This window comes from Poecilia reticulata, linkage group LG16 (genome assembly GCF_000633615.1).
Source record: "Poecilia reticulata strain Guanapo linkage group LG16, Guppy_female_1.0+MT, whole genome shotgun sequence".
NCBI lineage: Eukaryota > Metazoa > Chordata > Actinopteri > Cyprinodontiformes > Poeciliidae > Poecilia > Poecilia reticulata.
Genome location: NC_024346.1, coordinates 1,112,480 through 1,126,554, shown reverse-complemented (window position 1 = coordinate 1,126,554; position 14,075 = coordinate 1,112,480). Strand labels below are relative to the sequence as shown.

The window sequence follows — 14,075 nt, the reverse complement described above, 5'->3', positions numbered from 1 at the left end:
GTTCAGCGTCGCACCACGCCGCGTTCAGCGTCGCACCACGCCGCGTTCAGCGTCGCACCACGCTGAGTTCAGCGTCGCACCACGCTGAGTTCAGCGTCGCACCACGCTGCGTACAGCTTCACCTCACGCTGCGTTCACTGACCCTCCGCAGCAGGAAAGCTTCCCCAGGTCTGTTCCTGCTCCAACAGTCTGACATCAGTTGCCAGAGGAAAACCTTTCCGGTTGTTCAGAGTCTTGAACTCTTACAGGTCTGATTTTTAAAACGAGGTTATTATTCAGTAAATCTGCATTAAAAAAAAAGACACATGATGCCAAATCCACTGTTTTTGCCCTTAAATACATTTTATCATTTGAGTCTCGGAGAGAAGAAAAAGTGAATCTCGTCTCTCCTGCTGATGTGGACATTTCTTTATATCCTGTTTGGGTCTTAAGTTTCAATTCGTTCAGTTTTCTCATTTCCACATTAAGATTTTTAAACTATTTCGTTACAGTTTTTCATAAAAGAGGTTTCTGCGCTGCTACATGATCTGCTATGAAATTACAAAAATGGCAGAACGGGGCGGAGCTGGACGACCTGGAAGAGCTTCAGCTGCATTTAAAGAGACGGAACCGAAACGAGCTGCTCTAGCGCAGCGATCGGACCAGCAGTCAGAGGGGAGCCTCACAGTTCAACCTGATCAAACCTGAACTGGATGATTTAGAAAAGGAAGAACTAAAAGCACCGTGACTTTAAAATGTGACCCAAACGTTTCTATGAACCGTTTCTACTTTTATGTCATTGCTGACATGTTTTCATGCTGCTGAAAACCCAAAGTGTTAAGAATATAATAAGTCCTGGCAGGCTTAGACTTAACCAGGAAGTAGCTTCCTGACAGGAAGTGAGACGATGAATCAGAAGGATACAGTCCTCTAGGTCCACCTCCTCTGAGAGGTTCATCTTGCTGGTGATGGTGGAGAAGATGAGGCGTTTCTGCCGGCGGTCCGGCAGCGGGAACTCGATCTTCCGGTCCAGACGGCCCGGTCGGAGCAGCGCCGGGTCCAGGGTGTCGGCTCTGTTGGTGGCCATGATGACCTGAGGGGGGCGGACACACCGACGGTGAAAAGGCTTCCAGGTTCACAGACTTTTAAAGAAAACTAACTTTCTATTTTAAAAAATGGACAAACGTGAAGTGAGTTATAACGTGACTCAAATCAGGAAGTAAAATTTAACGCCTTGAAATTGGGCCCTGTCTCTTTAAGAACTGATGGAGTCCCCTGATTTTACGTGACACTGCCCCTTTAAGAAGGCAGGACTTTCTTCTTCTACTGCTGATCAGGCCCCAGCTCCCTGGTTCTCTGAGCTGTGAACAGAGGCGGGCAGCTTTCACCTCTAAAGAAACGGCTTTAACTCACAGCAGCGTCTTGTTTTAAATGCAGCTTAATGACATCATTTCCTGATCTTTTCACTCCGACTGCGAGAGAATCGGCCGTCGTCCTGCTGCGAGACGCTGCAGGTCTTTTCAGGCGAGATGAGCTGCGATGACGCCAGCGATCATTCACTGAGATGAAAGGTTCGGTTTGAGCAACAAAGAGATAAAACATGAAGCTTTTAATGCTTCATAACTAGATGAGAAGACGGACGTTTAGAGGCTGATTTTGTTTCAACGCAGTGAGTTTGCAGATTCTTAGAAGCTTTTAATCCAACAGAAAACAACAGAAATAAGTTTAAAACTTTTCGTTCTCGGTTTTCCTTCGTAAATTAACAGCTGGATTTGGCGTTTTGAGCTGCTGCTTCAGCAGATCCTCCATGTTCCCTGGTTTCTACGGAAGCCCAGAAGGTCCAACAGGAAGTCATAATTACACGTTTTAAAGTCAAGCTTAAGTTCTAGTCACAATTTCAACCACAAATTTTAGTAATCATTTCTAATTTTAAAGTCAGTTTAGATGATTAAGTCATAAATACGAGTTTTGAAAGTCAATTTCAAGTTAATTTCACATTTTAGTCATAATTTAATATTTTAAAGTTATAATTTGACATTAGAATTTAAAGCTTTAAAGTTTTTTTATCATTATTTTTCCTTTTTGATCTTCAGTCATAAATTCACATGTAAACGTCACAGTTTTGATTTTTAAATCCTAATTTTGAATATTAAAGTTCTAATTTGATTTTAGTTCCTAATTTAGAGTCCAGAGTCTGGGCTGGCCGGACGATGCCTCCCCTGGTCAGCTGACGGACGGACGGCGGCGCCGCTGCAGGTGAGCCGCAGCCGGACTCACCTTGACGTTGACGTTCTGGTCGAAGCCGTCCATCTGGTTGAGCAGCTCCAGCAGGATCCGCTGCACCTCCCTGTCAGCTGCAGGGAGACAGAGAGTCAGCCGCCGCCGCTGGCCGCTTTCAGCCGCCAACCCGGACAGAAAGGGCCTCACCTCCGGTCTGAGCGTCGAAGCGCTTCGTGGCGATGGCGTCGATCTCGTCGATGAAGATGATGGCCGGCGCGTTCTCCTTGGCCAGCCGGAAGACGTCCCGCACCATCCGCGGCCCCTCGCCCAGGTACTTCTGGACGAACTCCGACCCCACCACGCGGATGAACGCCGCTGCAGGAGAACAGGAAGTAACGTCAGACATGCGGCCAGCCGGCCTCCGGCGGAAGCACGGCGGTGGCGGCCTGACCTGTGGTGTGGTGGGCCACGGCCTTGGCCAGCATGGTCTTCCCGCAGCCGGGGGGGCCGTACATCAGGACGCCTCTGGGGGGGTCGATGCCGATCTGAGCAGATAAAGAAACTTTGATCTAGTTCAACATTTCCTGGTTGAAGTAAAAATCCAAACTGCTGCTTTCTGTGTTTATGAGAATTTAAAGGGCCAGTATTACATTTTCCAGACACACAGTGTCATTTTATAGCAAAGTTAACTGTTACCTTCATTTGGTATAAAAATATGACTTAATAAATTTGACTTCCTGATTTAATGCCTTAAAATTGGGCCTGTCTCTTTAAGAAGCTCCGCCTCCATTCAGTCATCCAACATGGCTCCTCTATTAACCCTTTAATGTTTGCAGCAGCTCCTATCATAAGCTCGGCAGGCGTTTGCTAATTGCTGCTGGCTAGTCTGAAGGAGCTGAGTGGGCAGAGTACCCAAACATTGACCTAAGTAAGAATAGCAGTACTTCAACATATTTTATTCAAGTACAATTAAACATTTGGTAAAAAGTCGACTCAACTAATCAAATTATCAATCAATAAAAATTACATCATCAGACTGACAAAAATATAAATCATTGCAATAGCATGAGGCCAGTTTATTTCAAATCAGTTTATTTCAATTTAAAACTGTGTTCTTGCATTATTATTATTATTATTCCACCATTAGTTGAAAATGTTCTCAAAACAACATTATTATTGTTTATCGCATTAACTCTGGGACAATTTATGTCCCAGAAGAAAATGGGTTATTTTGACAAATTTTACTGGAAACTAAAAGTTTATTAATCTCAAAGATCAATAAACTTCAAATTCTAATGAACATTTTAATACTGGAAACTGGCTAGGCTAGGCTAGGCTAGGCTAGGCTAGGCTAAGCTAGGCAAGGCTAAGCTAAGCTAGGCAAGGCAAGGCTAAGCTAGGCAAGGCTAAGCTAGGCAAGGCAAGGCAAGGCTAAGCTAGGCAAGGCTAAGCTAGGCAAGGCAAAGCTAGGCTAGGCTAGGCAAGGCTAGGCAAGGCAAGGCAAGGCTAAGCTAGGCAAGGCAAGGCAAGGCAAGGCAAGGCAAGGCTAAGCTAGGCTAGGCAAGGCTAAGCTAGGCTAAGCTAGGCTAAGCTAAGCCAGGTGTCAGTTTTAGCTACAAAGAGAGTCCTCATGATGGCCATAACACAAATGTTACTGAACAAACTTCCACAAGCGAAGGGAAAGCAGACGCTGATGAGAGGAGAGATTCATTTGGTGTGTGGAAGTGGTTCGAGTATTTAAGATCTGATAAACTTCAGCCGCAGAGTCGAGCCGACCAGCAGCAGGAGCATCGAATCCGTCACATAATCTGAAGCGTTTCCACAGATCATCAGTCAGAAGATGAAGGAGCATGAAGCTGACAAACATCACCCTCTGAGTGCCGTTTTCACTCCCAGTACCGGTTTAAAATGGACCGATCTGACACAGAAAAGCGGCTGAACTGATTTTAAAGTCCTTTTCTTAAACAGACGTAAAGGTATTGAAGTCAATTAAATAGAGCAGCAGCTTCACAAGCAGGTCAAACGTGGAAAAACATTCAATCTGTTCAGTCAGAGCAATTAACAGACAGTGGGAAACAAATAATAAAGAAACTGACAAAAACAGCAGATTCACGACCAAACAGTAGAAACAAGCAGCAGCAAACCGCCGTAAAGTTTATAAGAGGCTTAAATTTGACACCCTGGTTTAGTGGGAACCGGACGCTGACCTGCTTGTAGAGCTCAAAGTGAGTCAGCGGCAGCTCCACGGCCTCCCGGACCTCCTGCTTCTGGATGTCCATGCCCCCGATGTCTGCGTACATCACGTCCGGCTTCTGGTCTGTGGGCGCAAAGCACACCTAGTCTAAGGTCCGGCCCGGCCCGGTCCGAACCGGTCCGGTCTGCAGCGTACCTGACGTCAGCATCATGATGCTGCTGTCGGCCTCTGGAGGAAGAACGTCCACCAGCGCGTTGCTGTGCTTGTGCAGAGCCACCGAGGCGTTGGGCTTCAGCAGCTCTCGGTCGATGGTGCTCAGGATGCGGACATAATAGTTGGACCCTGAAGGCAGCACAGAGCCGAACGCTTAATAATTAAAATATAAACTCTTACATAAAACTTTTAAAACACAAATTCAACACATATAAACCACCCACAGCTTAATATTCAGCAACTCGGTTTTATTTCAGGAAAACTAGAAGCAGCTGAATCCATTCAGATAAAATGTTGTTTTTGACTTCAGTCATTTAATCCATAAAGAGTTTAAAGTTTCCAATTCAGCAGATTCAACATTTCTAGAAACATAAACTGAAGAACATTTGAGCTTGAAGGGGAAAAACAGGAACTGAATGTCAACAACGTTCTGATTCTCTGATGCAGTTAAGTAACAAGACGACTTTGGCGCCCCCTGCAGGCCAGGGGCTGCACTGAAGAATGATTTTTAAAACAATTTTTTTTAAATAATTTTTTTAATTTAAAAAAATGACTTTTTTAAATGAATGAATAAGAGAACATCTTTAAATAAACTAATAAAATTATTTTGATAAGAAAAATAAACCAGGATTTTTCAAGAAAAATGTAAAAACAAACAGAAAAGTAAAGAAAAAAAATTGTAAGTAAAAATAAATAAAAAATGTGTTTAATTTGAAACAGGATTTTCTAAACTTTCTCAAAATCTTTGGCCAGTAGAAAGTGCAACTTTTTTTCTTTACTACAAATTCTGAAAGTTTGCAGCATACAATTTAAAAATTTAACATTTTAGTTAAACTAATAAGATGATTTATTGCAGAAACAGGGAAGTGTGTGTCATAATAGAGCCAAAACTTTCAAAGGGTTTTGGACAATTTCACAGCCAGATTCTTTTGGGTTTGATTGAAAAAAAGAGTTAGGATTTTGTTTTATCTCAGGATTTGAGTCTTTGAAAACAACAACTGCATTTAGCAAGAAATGACCGAAAAGCAGAAAAGTTACTGTTGAACAGCGATGTGGGGCCAAGAGACGCGTCTCGTGTCGCTCGGCCGTATGCAGCCGGCTGATCTCATGCTAAGCTGGAGGAACATCACAGCGGTGCGGTCCGGACCCGGCTACCTGTGGTGGAGCCAACGATGGCCGTGTTCTGGTCCACGGCCTCCAGGAACTGGCCGATGACCAGAGGGATGCTCTGGATCCTCTTCACCTCCTCCTGGGCGTGCAGGAACTCCTTCTTCAGGTTCTTCTGCTCATCCTTAATGTACTCCTCCTGCACCTCCAGGAACTCCAGCTCCTGCTGCAGCTTCTGCACACACACACACACACACACACCATTTGTTTATTTGGCTACTCTTCCTGGGGTCCAGGTCAAAAAAAAAGGAAAAAAAGAGCGGTGCACCGCTGATTCTAGTCGCTGAAAGTCGCTGAGTTGGCAGCAGTGGGGTCACCATCATTACCCGTCAGGCTGATTTTTAAACCTTTGCTTTATTGCAAACATCTTTTTATAACTAATATTTGTCTCAGAGACGATTTATTCATCGCTCAGCAGATGTGAGAGGACAGACAGAGAAGCAGGAGACCTTATATCTGGTGTAGAGATCCTCCAGGTCCTCCGGCTCTGGAGCCAGGAAGGACAAACCGGTGTGGGGCCTGGAGCTCAGGACGGAGGGAAGCTCCTCCTGTCAGGGTCCACACACACACACACACACACACACACACACACACACACACACACACACACACACACACACACACACACACACACACACACACACTAATAAGTAAAAACTCAATTTAAATGATTTAATATAATGTAGATTTGTCTAATTTGACCTCATTTTAAATATTTTTAGTTTTATTGCTGACATTTTGTTAAACAGTAAGAAATTGATTAAAGTATAATTCTAAATGTTGAGATCCAACTTTCTTCTTTGGGTTTTATATATTTGTAGAGTCAGAATCTCATCAAATGTCGGTTATCTAATCTGTAAATTCATCAAATCATCGTCAATTAAACTGGCTCCTTAATGTTGCTGCAGATTTATGCAAAACAACGAGTCAGACTAAAGTTTTATTTAATTAACTTGAAGCGTTTCATATAGTTTAAATATGAATATGTTCTACAAACACGTCTAGAAACATTTAGTAGTTTAATAAGAAGTATTAGGAAATACAGAGTGAAATAATGAAAAGCTGATGACTAAGCATTTTTATGTAAATATTTTTTTTTTGTAAAAGAAAAAGTAGCGAAACGTTTTTAGTCTAAAAACAATCAACCGTTATATTAAAACGGTTAATAAAAAAATGATCTAATTTATGTACAGAAGTAAAGAGATTGCAAAAATCATCCTTTGGTAAAACTATTAAATGATGCAAAAGACAGAAATAAGACATTTTAAGATGAACTTATCAAAATGCTGTTTCATTTTTGTTTACTTCTGAATAAAATGTTCTTATTTTTAACATTTATTTATGATGCGCCTGTTGGTCAATAAAAAAAGGCTACACAATTATTTCATAGACAAATTTTACGGCTTACTTATGATTTCCAGACAGATTTTCATCATTTACGTGGTTAGCAGTCAGCTAGCTTTAGCAGCTCAACATGATAAGCCGTAGCACCCAAACAGCAGGGCTTCCGAGCAGAAATACAACAACGAACATCCGTAAAATATTAACACAAATACGTAATCCTGTTTTAGATAAAAGTTCGTCACAACCGTAAGATAAATGACTTTTAGTTCTCTCCAGGCGGGATGCTAAGGCTAACAGCTGCCGCACCGAGCGGAGAATGAATTGGCAGGTTTTCCGATTAAGCTTCTTTAAAGAGCTAAAAAACAAAAAAAATGGACCTTAAACTGAATCTGAAGAAGAAACTCCAAAACAAGTTGCTTCAATAAAATATGTTATTAAAAGTAAACAGTATAACAAAGGCCAAAAACAGATCTTACCGGGCTCTTTTCTACAACAACGCAGTCCTCCATGTTAAAATTCTCTAGTTTGACGCGTTGACGTAATGCGTCATCATCAGGGTTTATGGGTAATGGAGTTCTTTCCCTCCGCTCTGAGTATTTCCGGGCAACTAGCGTCACTAACTGGTGGAAAATAAGCACCTGGACGTTTGAGGAGCATTTTAAACTAGATTAGATGTATTAAATATCAACAAAATAAAAATATAAACATATTTAATATATGTTTAAATATAAAATATCAATATAAATATAAAATATAAACATAATGTAAATTAATATGATTAACTTACATTATGTTATTTTAAATGACTTTTTATGATTCACTTGTCTATGTCCAGAAGAAGAGCCATCTCAAGGCAAAACCGAGCATTTACAAACTATTGAGTCTATTTTAGTCTCATCTTTGGTTAATTAATAACAATACTGAAGGGAAAATGTATTTGGAGAAATAAAGAGACACTAAAAAAACTATTCGTTGTGTGGAAAAGCTATGTGACTGGAGACAACACGAAGGTAGTTTGCAGAAATAACTTTTTCTGCCTAAAATGCAGGAGAGATGAAGATTATACAGAAAATACGAAGCTAATAAATCCAAAAATAATCAGAAATATCTTGATTTCATCTTGACTACAATAAAGGTTGGAGGTTTTTTTTTTTTTTTTTAGAAATCTATACACAAAGTTTGATCGAAGTCTGTAGAGAGTTTCTGTTTCTCCAAACTAAATTAACAACTTCAGTAAAACATGGTGGAGGTTGTATTATGATGTGGGCTGCAGCACATGTAGCTACATGTAAACATATAAAACATGCTGTATGTTTGTACAACAGCATGTTTTATTGTACAGAGCAAAACCTAAATATCATATTTTGAGTCATTTCCGACTAAACATAATTTAACACGACTGTTGCTCTTCATGACTAAACTTGTTAATGTGAGGATTTTCCAGTTTTTAGTCATTAGATGTTATTTTTTGAAGGTAGGCGTTAACGTGTTAAACAACATCCTGTTGAAGAGCGAGTGGTGGTCTACACCTCTGCAGCGCTCAGCAACTACCAGACTATCAGCAATAAGTCAGTTGTCATGGAAACATGTCACCTTGAGGCGGAGCGACGGAAAACGGCGTCCAGAGGAAGAGTAAATGTGTGAGAGCTCTGGTTTCAGCAGAACTCACTTCAGGAGACCGTCGCTGAAATCCTGACAGACAGAAGGACGACTGACCAGCTCAGCAGGTGAATAATCACCAGATGCATTTTTTAAAAGTTCAGACTTTAAAAAACAGGGAGCAGAAACTTTTCTTTATTTTTCTTCCCATCTGTTTTTCTTTTGTTTGTTTTCAAAAGACTTTTGGTGCAAATCAGACAGAAGAAGCCCACAAATGCGTAATTTGGACAGAGGAAAGGGGCTTTGCTGAATGCAAAGGTTACCACATCCTGTTTGGGTCTTTTTCAGGTATTTTCAGTTTCATCTGATAAACTCCGTCTGAAATCCTCCGTGTCTCTGCACAGGTTTGGAAGTAAAAGCCGGCTGAGTGAGCGGTCTGCCAGGAAGACGGAGCAGCAGGAAGCATGCAGGGTTTCAGCCGCCGAGAGAAGATGTTGCTGCATGTCTGCTTCATGGTCTCAGGTAGAAACAAACCTCAGCTCAGCAGCAATTCATACGTCCTGCACTTCAGCAGATTTAAATAAAGAGGCGTCCTTGTTTGTCAGCAGAGTAATGTCATTTGTTTGTCTGATGCACTGTAAAAAGAGAAAACTTCAGGAAATGTCCAAGTTTTGGACTTTAACTCAACAATTTCATCTTTGGAGAAGATATTAATTATGTAAAATTAATATTAATTAATTTTACATAAAGTAATATTATGTAGAATAATATTAATTTATTAATAAATTAATATTAATTTATTTATTAAATTAATATTTAATAAATATTAATTTAATATTTATTAAATATTAAATTAATATTTAATAAAATATTAAATATAATTAATTAAATTAATATTTAATTAATTTAAATTAATTAAATATTAATTTTTAAATTAATATTTAAAAATTAATTAAATATTAATTAATTTTTTAATAATAATTATTCAGAATTATTATTCTGAATAATTTCAGAATAATTCCTGAAATTATTCTAGTGTTTAGTTTTCAGTTCATTTATCCAACAGTTAATGCTAAGAGATTCCTAAACCCTTTAAATCTAATTCAATAAATGCAAAACTTTCCAACACCAACTCCAAAAGTTGGTTTTCCTGCTTTTCACAAGAAAAGTTAAAAAAACAAAACAAGAAAAACCTTAGACATTGAAATACTGAGAACTCAATAAAAATGTAAAAAACTACATCGCTTTTCTGGATTCATTAAATTGTTTCAAGTTTTCACAACTTAAAATATGTTTTAAACCAAAAGAAGGAAGTTTGTGTTTTTAACTTAAGAGTTTCAGAGAGAAAACCGCAGCAGGAGTTTCTCTCAGAGACTTCAACATTCATTTTACTTGTAGTTTCTGTTGTTTTGCTTATTTTTGAACATTTAAAATGTCTTTAAAAACACGTTATTACTGAAAATGGTCTGAAACCAACAACATTATCACAGTTGGGCTTGGCAGCCTGAGCTTTACGGTTTGTCTGATTTCTGCTTGTTCGTGTGTTTACGGTGTTTATGGGAGAGAAGACGTTTGGAATAGTTTGAGGCTTTAGTGGTGCCACAAAATGCAGGAGGTGTCGTGTGACGCCGAGGCGAACGGAAAGCTCGTTAACCACCGGGCCCCAAACGCACCACCAGCCCGCCGGGCCAGTCCCAGTCTGACCTGCTCTGAACCGCAGTCCAACTCCAGCAGCAGCAAACTTATTAAAGTGATGATGTATGAATGATGATGCAGTGGGATTGTCTGTCCATGTTATTCTCTATGGGAAGATATAACAGTCATAAATAACTTATTTACATTCTACCGATAAGTTTGAATTTCAAAAACTATTAAAAAAACAACAAAAAATGCCTCCTAACTAAATAAATACAGCAGAAAAAGCATTTTATTGGTGATTTTTAAGTCTTTTAATCCTACAGATGTATCCAGAGTTTCATTTAGTCCTCAGCTGAGGCAGGCGGCCATTAAACAATGCAGCTGTGGTTAATTGAAAAATGCCACAGAAAAAATCTCCGTCCCACTTCGTGTTTCCTTTCCTGTTTTTCACAGTTTTTCTTCCTGGATTCATTTTTGACTCCAATAGTCTGATGCAGACCTCGTTTGTTCATATTTTCCCTCCAAGGAGTCAAAATGTCCGCGTTAAAGTCATCTCACCACTTGCCCAGACTTTCTGAATGAGTTTCTTTGGTCTTTGGGTTTGTTTTAGATTCTTTATGTGTTTTAAAATAATCAGTGGAATCAAAACAACATAAGAATAATGGGAGAGAACAGCTAACATTAGCTAATGTGAGCTAACGTGAGTTAACATTAGCTAACGTGAGTTAACGTTAGCTAACGTGAGTTAACGTTAGCTAACGTGAGTTAACGTTAGCTAACGTGAGTTAACGTTNTTAGCTAACGTGAGTTAACGTTAGCTAACGTGAGTTAACGTTAGCTAACGTGAGTTAACGTTAGCTAACGTGAGTTAACGTTGGCTAACGTGAGTTAACGTTGGCTAACGTGAGTTAACGTTGGCTAACGTTGGCTAACGTGGGCTAACGTGGGCTAACGTGGGCTAACGTGGGCTAACGTGGGCTAACATTAGCTGGCAGCCTGAGGAGAAGTGAAGACTGGAGTAATGTGAACTCTCCATCTTGGAAAGAGTCGAGCTGCAGCTTTCTGCAGTTTGAATGCGATGCATTGCAGATTTATCAAAAAATAGTTAACAAGGTCGTTAATATAATCCACCTAAGAGAGAAACATGCAAAATGGCTTCCAGTTCACACAGTTTAGCTACAGCTTTTAAAAGATTTAAACAGATTTGAGCTAATTACCTGGAATAAAGACCAAGAGATGCGAAACTTTCTAAGATTAGAATGAAACTAACATTATATAACTGAAATCTTTCTGATTTCAGGAATATTTTCAGAGATTCAACTGTAAACAGTTTAAATTTAACCATAATCTTGACAATTTTAAAAACCTCAGAGGATTTAAAATGATGGGATAACTGGATTTAGATGTGTAAAGTACCCCGAAAGGGTACTTGCATATTACTTAAAAATAATGGGTCAGACATAGAAAATGTTTTATTCACTATAATCTGCATAAATATCAGAAATTATGCTGAAGATTTAATCTCTAGACTTCTTCACTGCTGATTTTCTTCAATCAGGTTTAATTTCCAAACATTTTCTGCTCTGTTTTCTCCAGCCTGCTGGGGGAAAGTCAGGTCCTGCTGAACTCTGACCTTTAGAAACTGGCTCCCAGGATGAGTGTTGCTCACCACAGGATGCTTGATCCACGTCAGTTCAAACCAAACCGACCCAGAAACAGATGAAACCTGTTTATTTCCACTGCTGGTTTATTTCTCACCATGTTTACGCCCTCGTTTCCTAGTAGAGCTCTTCTGCTTCAGCTGAACAGGAAGTTAGCAGCTCTAGCTGCGGTCACCGCTAATAGCAGAGCTAATGTTTAGCTTACCATTTTAGCTAACTTTGAAATAACACAGGTAGCTTTTCCGAAATTAGCTTTCCCAGACAATTTCCGGAGCTCTAATATCCGTGGCTGTTTTGTTAGCCTTCAGTTGAGTAAAGATGTGTCTTTTACAGGTTTGTAACCACCGCTGCTCTGTCTCCGTCCTTGTCTCTCAGCTTTCTGTGGTGGTTTTCCAGCTGCCACGGCCGAGTTCTCCCTGCAGCAGCCTGCGGTGGTCGCCGGCCCGCTGGGCCAGGACGTCCTGCTGCCCTGCCAGCTGCTGGACTCCCAGCATGAGAAGCTCCTCAACCAGCCCGTCCTGTACTGGGAGGTCGACGGGAAACAGCTCCCGTTTAACGAGAACAAAACCTCCTCCAGTTCCAACAAATCCATCGAGCTGAAGGAGGTGCGGTGGTCCGACGGCGGGACGTACGAGTGCAAACTGTCCATCAGAACCAACAAGAGAGGAAGCTTCAGGCTGAAGGGGAACAAAACCAGGCTCATCGTCCACGGTAGAGTCCCAACCTCTGCTGCCTGTTTGCTTCCAGCAGGATTTTATAGAAATGATGAGTTTAAACGAAGCTGACCGAGCAGCCGGGCGAATTACAGACAGAAACATGAGAATGTAGAAAATAGATTCATGGTGTCCTGAATTTAAGACTCAGAAAACCAAACTCAACCATCTGCTAATGAATTAAAGCAGGGGTGCACAACGTGCGGCCCGGGGGCCATACGTGGTCCTTGGACTTATATTTGAGGGACTCAATCTGCAGCTCAAGACTGTCTTTAAACTTTTTATTTCTAATCATGGTAAAATTAATACAAACATGATTTTCTTACAATGGAAAACATTAAGTACAACACAAGCTTTTCAAATTCAATTAAAAATTTTATTTGAAAAATAATGTGTTTGTCAAAGGAGGGAAGTTAAATGTTAAATTAATTCAGATTCTTCAAAGAGTTGTTGCAGATAATAATGACTGTTGGCGTCTTATAAGTAGAATCATATTTATCCAGATCAACTTGTTTAATTTATTAAACTCGGCTGAATATAGCAAACATTTTGAAATAAAATGAATCAAATCCTGTTTTAATAACACAGAATAAATTCGACCCTTTGAATCTAGAATGAATAAAATTACTTTTCTACAACAAGAAATTAAATCTGAAGACTTTATTTGCTCAATTTTAATTTGGGGGATTTTGACTCAACCATTTTGGATAAAAAGTTTGTACACCCTGAATTAAGATTTAAAGCACATTTTTAAAAAAAATCCTTTACATCTTTTTACCTGAATCACAGAGAAAACAGAAGGAATCAAATGAAGTTCGTCTTAAAAGCGTCATGTGTCATTTCAGACGCCATGACCTTTAACCTCTCCAGCCAGAACGACTCCCTGCTGCGCTGTGAGGTCACCGTGTCGCAGGATCCGGGTTTGGCTCTGACGCTGAGCAGAGACGGCTGCGTCGTGCAGAGCTCCGCCCCCCCAGAGCGCCGCGCCGCCAACGGCACCATCACTCTGTCTGCCACCGTCGCTCTGAGCGGCAGCGGCCAATATGGCTGCCAGCTGAGGCTGCAGGACGTCCTGATAACCAGCAGCAGCTTCCACACGCAGCAGGCGGGTAGATATCAGCTGCAATGCGTCAAAAACAGAAGAATAAATTCATTAAAGCTACATGCAGGTCATACGTTTCTGTTTTAAATGAAAACCCAACGTCGCCGCAGTAACCAGGATCATTTTCACGTTTCAACCAGCAGCTGGAAAAGATGCAGCGTCAGCATTTTTTTATTCCTGCTGAAATGGACATTTTTACAATTTCTGTGAGCTGTAGTTAAATTCCCAGCATGCCGCAGTTCCAG

General features: G+C 40.4%; 2 protein-coding genes across 5 annotated transcripts in view; one reads left to right on the top strand and one right to left on the bottom strand.

The window, feature by feature from the left end:
- The window catches only part of psmc4 (proteasome 26S subunit, ATPase 4), a 9,669-nt gene extending 1,966 nt beyond the window's left edge, over window positions 1-7,703 (bottom strand). Inside the window, exons 1-9 of the mRNA XM_008430679.1 lie at window positions 7,594-7,703; window positions 6,223-6,321; window positions 5,762-5,948; window positions 4,589-4,735; window positions 4,407-4,516; window positions 2,651-2,744; window positions 2,407-2,574; window positions 2,257-2,333; window positions 904-1,072 (exon numbers count right to left, since the gene is read on the bottom strand). Of these exons, the coding sequence (XP_008428901.1) occupies window positions 904-1,072; window positions 2,257-2,333; window positions 2,407-2,574; window positions 2,651-2,744; window positions 4,407-4,516; window positions 4,589-4,735; window positions 5,762-5,948; window positions 6,223-6,321; window positions 7,594-7,626 (1,084 nt within the window). The 5' untranslated portion in view covers window positions 7,627-7,703. The remainder of the gene's footprint in view (window positions 1-903; window positions 1,073-2,256; window positions 2,334-2,406; window positions 2,575-2,650; window positions 2,745-4,406; window positions 4,517-4,588; window positions 4,736-5,761; window positions 5,949-6,222; window positions 6,322-7,593) is intronic.
- An 881-nt stretch (window positions 7,704-8,584) lies between these two features.
- LOC103477519 (neuroglian-like) overlaps window positions 8,585-14,075 on the top strand; it is a 9,858-nt gene continuing 4,367 nt past the window's right edge. The window contains exons 1-5 of one of the 4 annotated variants that reach the window (XM_008430677.2): window positions 8,585-8,844; window positions 8,956-9,034; window positions 9,121-9,238; window positions 12,391-12,726; window positions 13,574-13,833. In XM_008430677.2, coding sequence (XP_008428899.1) covers window positions 9,181-9,238; window positions 12,391-12,726; window positions 13,574-13,833 — 654 coding nt within the window. In that variant the 5' untranslated portion in view covers window positions 8,585-8,844; window positions 8,956-9,034; window positions 9,121-9,180. Of the gene's footprint in view, window positions 8,845-8,955; window positions 9,035-9,120; window positions 9,239-12,390; window positions 12,727-13,573; window positions 14,037-14,075 lie in introns of all 4 variants that reach the window. The other 3 variants (XM_008430676.1, XR_001777455.1, XM_008430678.2) reach the window with 3 other exon arrangements.